The 6,042-nt window shown below is 25.1% G+C and overlaps 1 protein-coding gene across 1 annotated transcript; it reads left to right on the plus strand.

The window, feature by feature from the left end:
• Positions 1-3,412: 3,412 nt before the first annotated feature.
• On the plus strand, positions 3,413-5,513 carry LOC145837024 (ATP synthase F(0) complex subunit g, mitochondrial-like). The gene is made up of 2 exons (XM_082944791.1): positions 3,413-3,580; positions 5,353-5,513. Exons 1-2 carry the CDS (start codon positions 3,427-3,429, stop codon positions 5,496-5,498), a joined length of 300 nt encoding a protein of 99 aa, XP_082800917.1. The 5' UTR covers positions 3,413-3,426; the 3' UTR covers positions 5,499-5,513.
• Positions 5,514-6,042: the final 529 nt, after the last annotated feature.

Below are 6,042 nucleotides of genomic sequence, written 5' to 3' on the forward strand. Positions count from 1 at the left end.
ATGAAAAATATGATAACACATCAGGTCGTATCAATTTTATCAATGGAAGTGTTACAGTTAGGTCCTCTAGTTTAAAAAACATTAAAAATTTAAAAACTACTTTTTCTCAAGTATATTTTTCATACTCTGTTGAGAATTTTTTTTTGAGAGGTTCAGCGCTTAGAGATTGTATTTTTGATCCAAATTGCGATACAGGGCATGTTTCGCGTGACAACAGTGAATAAATTTAAGTTTCCTTCAGTTTCGCTTCTTCAGCTTAAGTTTTAGATTCAGATTCAGTTTATTTTATAAATTAATTGTGTTACTCATTTTGCAATTTTAGTTTAATCTTTTAGTTTTTGTAATCTTGTTACGTTTTCTTTTATATTTTTCGTTATATATTTGTGGTTTCATAAATTTAAATTCTAAAATTCTAATTCATTTATAATTTCAAAACTTAAATACAAAGAAGTTAAATTATTTTTTTCTTGATATGATTAGATTTAAGTTGGTTAAGACGTTTCGTAGCATAATGAGTTGTAAAACCACTTAAAATGACAAAATTGCATAAATGATATATAGAAAAATATAAAAAGTTACTGTTATATTAACGATCTAATTTAATAAAAAAAATTACTTCTTACAATTTAAATTCTTTAGGTTACATATTTTTAATCTAAGATTAAAGGGCATAAAAATACTACATAACTAAATTTAAGATAATAAATGAACTAATTACGTATACTATACTGCCGGGTAATGTTGTTACTACCTGTAATCTAGCTATAGGAGGCTTAGTATGGTGGATGATATTGGTGCTTTAGTAGATGATCGACTAAGACATATCAAACCCATTATAATAAAACAACATTAAAAAACTAAAAAAGCAAATGATATTAATAAAAAGAAAAAAAAGCAATATAAAAGAAAATAACAAACAAAAAGCAATAAAAACAAAGCAAAAAAAAAAAAGAAAAAAAAAACGCAAACAAAAAAAAAATAAAAAAAGCAAAAAATAAAAGCAAAAAAAAAAAAAACTGAAAACAAACGTAAACAAAAAAAAAAAAAAAGAGAATAGAAAAATACAAAAGTAATAGAAAAAAATGTTGTTTTAACGTTAATATAAAAAGTACGTTATTTGTTTATTTATTGTAATATTTAACCATAATTTTTATGCCCTAAATACCGTATAGCTTGAAGCCTTTTAAATGCTCAAGCTAATTAACTGCAAATGCAACCTAAAGAATTTAATTTGTATGTAAATAATTTATAAAGTCTAACTGTACGTTTAAAAATATATTGCAAGTTATTCACCTTTTCTGAATTTGTCATTTTCTTGTGATTTGAATTTTCACTAAGCGCCGAAACGTAGTGACCTCCTATGAGACAATTAAAAAAAAATTTGATGTAATTTTCCATACGATTTGCCAAATCGTTATTTTTTTCAGATTTTTAAAAAAATAATTCTTTAAAAGACAATGTGGCCTATATGACCGGGGAAACCCGGTGAACCCCCGCCACACGAAACAAAAAGGGGGTAACCCGCACCACGGCGCTGGCTTCACCGTAGCGGTGCGGTCCAGTAGCTGTTTTGTGGTGCGATTGCCTGACGGATGAGAAAAATTGAAACAATTTGATTTGCCTAGTAAGCTTGTAGTAAGAGTAAGTGGCCCCTTTTGGGGTCATGAATTATAAAGGAGGTCATAATTTGAAACTTACACCAGATTTTCTGGAGTTCATGATGGACGGTGTTGCTCTTATTTTTTTGCATTTTTCTGCGGATTTTTTACATCTTGAGAAAAAAAATGGCGTGGTTGGCCTTTTTTTAACAAAAATAAGTCTTAGGTGTTTTTAATGGTAATTTTGAAACTTTAACTAGATACAGTGGAAAAGTTTAGGAAACATTGTGGGTCACAAGGCTATAATTTAAAACTTACACTAGATATTCTGGAGTTAATGATGAAAACCAAAAAATTCATTTCTCACAAAAGCCTAATTATACAACTAAGGCTAGTTGTTGGTTACTTTAGCTGTTTTTTTTTGTCATAAAGAATGGTAATCCAGGTGTGAACTAACCGGGGTCAACTATTAAGATATGTTGGTTTTTGCAAAAAGGGGATAGGGAGAAAAGAGCAACAGAAAACAAAAATAACTTTAGACCTTGTATGAAAGCTGTAAATGTTTACTATAAGATACTTTTCACAAAAAAAAATAACTTTTGAGATATTTTTAGTTGTGTAAAACGTTTTTGACATATACAAACAAAGAAAAAAAAAACATTGCCAATTTTCTCAGAATTTTCAAAAATTTGCTAAAATTTTGTTTTTATCTTCATATTTTGTTAATTTTATACATTAGGAAAGGTTCCTCGCATTAATAGAAAAATTCCCTCTGTAAGAATTAAAAAAAAAAAAGACCTTTATGACCAAAATAAAAACAAAAGTATATTTTTATTTAAAAAATATTTGCTCAAAAAAAATCCTACTATAGAAATATTTATTATTTAGTTTAAATTAAATGGTGAGGTTTCAGAAAGGTTGCTTGAAGACTTTAGGTCTAGACAGTTTTTTCTTCTATTTAATTTAGTCCTTCCATAAGGAACCTTTAGAGCTTTCCGACTTTTTACCATCATATCTAAGAAACTAATTTAGTTTCCAGGGTAAAATGCAACTGCTAGCTAAAATCAAAAGTAAAAAAGAGCCCCTCTACGCTCTTAATTATTTAGAAATAAAATATTATAATTACTTTTTTCTTGAGGTAGAGATGTCAATACTTCAGGAAATATTTCTTAAAAAACATAACATTGTTTCTGGTGTTGGAAGTTTAAAAATATAAATTTCAAATAAAAGAAAGATGTATGATTTTTTCATATTATGAAAATTCCTTGATATGAGTTACATAAATATTAGTAATATTTGAACTATATTTTATGACTGTAAAAATTTGAAGAACAATATTTATAAAATTAAAAAAATATTTTTAGTGAACAAGGTTTATTTTTGCATTTTTGTTTTAAAAAAACCTTGATAACTATTGAACTCACTGACTTTGATCCTATAAATCTCAAAGTTGTTATGAATTTTATTCGACTATTAGAAGTGTCTGATAGCAAAAATATAAGTGTACAAAGTAGAAACAACTTGCAATAAACATTAGTTTACTTATAAACTAATTCATAAAGTACTGTTTTTATCAAAATAATTTTGCTGCAATATACCATAATAGTAAACATTTTTATATTTTAAAAAGTGTTATTAATGTATAATTATCAAACACTTGCTAGAATGTTTTTCTAAATATTATAAAATTTATTATTTGTATGTTCTATTTTCTAAAACCAAAATGTGTGCATAAATATCTGCTTGTAGTAGTCAACAAAAAACATGTTTTTAGCCTAACTTAGTTTTGCAATAAAATATATTTTCTCAGACTTTAAATAAAATCAATATGAGCAAGTTGGTGGCAAAACTTTCAGCACAGGTTCCAGTATTGATGGAGGCAGCAAAACCTCAATTGAGCAAGTTCATGTATTACGCAAAAGTAGAACTTCGCCCACCCACCCCTGTTGAAGTTGGACAGGCCATCCCTCTTCTTACTAAAGGTATTTATTTGCTAAATTTTTACAAAATTATTGAATTAGAATATCTCTTAAGTTATTGAGTTATCATAAATGTTACTCAGCTACACTAGTTTGAACATTTTGTTTGCTTTATTTTTAAACATATAAAAGTTTTGTATTTATAGATTTTTTTGTTTATAAATTTAAGTTTGCTATTCTTTTCACTAAAGGTTGGCATACTCTCAAGTTATTTATACTAAAATACTTTATAAGATATTAAAATAAATAAATATTTTTTTAATTTAAATAAAATAATATACTTTTCATAAAAGTTTTACTGTAAAGTTTTAGATAAAATAGAAGCAGTAGAAACTTTTCATTGACAATTTTCTTTGAATTAAAAACAATTCACTAAAATTCTATCTTTGTTCATTTTGTCTTGAATTTTTAAGTCATACTTCATTATATTATTCTACCATTACAAGAAAAAAATATATCTTAATAATCTTAAGTAAAAGATAAACATTTAAGACCAGCAGTAAAAAATATAGCACTTTTACTCAAAACTAAGTTAAATACTACAATTTTTTTTTTTTCTTGAGTTAAGTTTAAACTAAGAAAGTTCAAGAGCAAATCCTAGAAAATTGTTTTGATTTTTTAAATTTTAATTATTTCTTTCGATCATTATGAATGTTTAATATTACGTCTCCTATTCTTATATACAAATCTATTAATGGTAGAATTACATGCTTGCTAAGTTTAAAGTAAGTGCAACTTGTAAAAAATATCTACCCACCAATAGCGTTGTTTTCTTAATAATTTACTTTTTATTTTAATAATTTAATTTACTTGTATTTTTGTATTTATCCCTTACAAAAAAGTTTTATTGTTATTAGTTTGTATTGAGAGTATTTATTACTTTGAAAAATCTCTATTAATATTTTGTTTCCTAGATTGTTAAATTAGTTCGTGATTAGCTTAAAAAGTTAAAACTAGACGTATTAAAATCTTACTAAATTTTTCTTACACAAAGCTTATACTTAGGTTATTTAGGCTTGGCTCTTTAAGATATACCAATAAGAAGTTACAAAAATTTAAATTACAAACATTCTTATTGATCTTTTAAATTTTAAAATGTATTTAAAAAAGTTCTTATTAATAATCTAATAAAAACTATTATGAGTAAAAAACTCTGCTATACTGAACTTGACTTTTATCTCCACTGAAATTTAGCTAATATTATTAATACTCTTTGAAAAAAAGTAAAAAGAAAGTAAAAATTGATTGTTTTTATAGTATAAATTCATAACTGTGTTTAAAACTTTTCAACTTTTATCATCTGATTATTTAATGATGTCAACGAGTATTTAATATTTAAAAAAGTTGAATTAGAGCTTGTATCAATAAAAGTTTAAAAACTTTCAATTTTATATCATTTTAGTTGCTTTTTTCTAACAAATTAATTTATAGTTTAGAAAAACTTTAATGGTTTAATTGTTACAGGAATCAGTAATTTGATTCAATAAAAGTTATGGTTTACTTTGTAATAAAATTGTTTGTTTAATTTCACTGGTTATTAAGTATATTAAAAAATACCATTTCTATAATCATTTCTAATTATATCAGTTTCATATAAGAAAAAGTAAAATAATTAAAAAATAAATAATCTACTAATCGATAATTACCATGCACATTAAAATACAGTTTTTTGTAAACAACTAAATTTTAAACAGGAATAAGCAATGTAACTTCAAATCAACAAAAAAGAAAATAAATAAAATACACTTATTTATAAACAAATCATTTTAACACAGGAATTTCAAACGTGACTTCAATGCAGTTCACACAGCTTCCAGTGAAACAAGCGCTTTTGAACGCCATGGTCTTCACTGAAGTTTGCTGCTGGTTCTTTGTTGGTGAGGTCATTGGAAGGGGCAGCCTTGTCGGATATGACGTTTAATTGTTTAGATAATTCTTTCTTCTGTTTAATGTTATGTAGTAAAAAGTTTTTAAGTTTTTATATAAAGTTTTTAAGTCTTGTTAATATTCATGCATATTATCAATAACAAATAAGCTTCAAATTTATTATCAAGTTTCAAAACATCTCTAAAATAAGAGTTTCAACATTTTTAGTGTATAAAGTGTTATAAATAAAACATTATGTATTCAAACTTTTTATGGCGGTTGTTTTATGTATGGTGCTAATAAAAAAGTACAAGCTTTTTTGATAAGTAATAACGTAGTTAAAAAAAGTAAGTTTACTTACCGTTTTGTATCTGTTTATCAGTGAGAATGAGTTATAGTATTGCGTTTTGTCTCAACTTAAAAAAACTTCACTTACAAATGTTTTATAATATTGCTGTTTAATGGCAGACAAAAAAAGTTATTAAATCTAAAATGTGACATAAGATAGAAGTATTAGCTGTTTTAAAAGTATTTCTGCCAATTATTGACTTAATATTTGCTTTCCTTAAAGGTACATATTTTTTAGTTTTCTTTTAGCA

Source organism: Thalia democratica, chromosome 5 (genome assembly GCF_965202585.1).
Source record: "Thalia democratica chromosome 5, ktThaDemo2.hap1.1, whole genome shotgun sequence".
In the NCBI taxonomy this organism is placed as follows: Eukaryota; Metazoa; Chordata; class Thaliacea; order Salpida; family Salpidae; genus Thalia; species Thalia democratica.

Bases quoted from the DNA above. Each gene is read 5' to 3' on its own strand.
- LOC145837024 (XM_082944791.1), top strand. From the start codon at position 3,427: ATGAGCAAGTTGGTGGCAAAACTTTCAGCACAGGTTCCAGTATTGATG. The intron at 3,581-5,352 runs GTATTTATTTGC...ATTTTAACACAG, and splicing joins CATCCCTCTTCTTACTAAAG to GAATTTCAAACGTGACTTCA.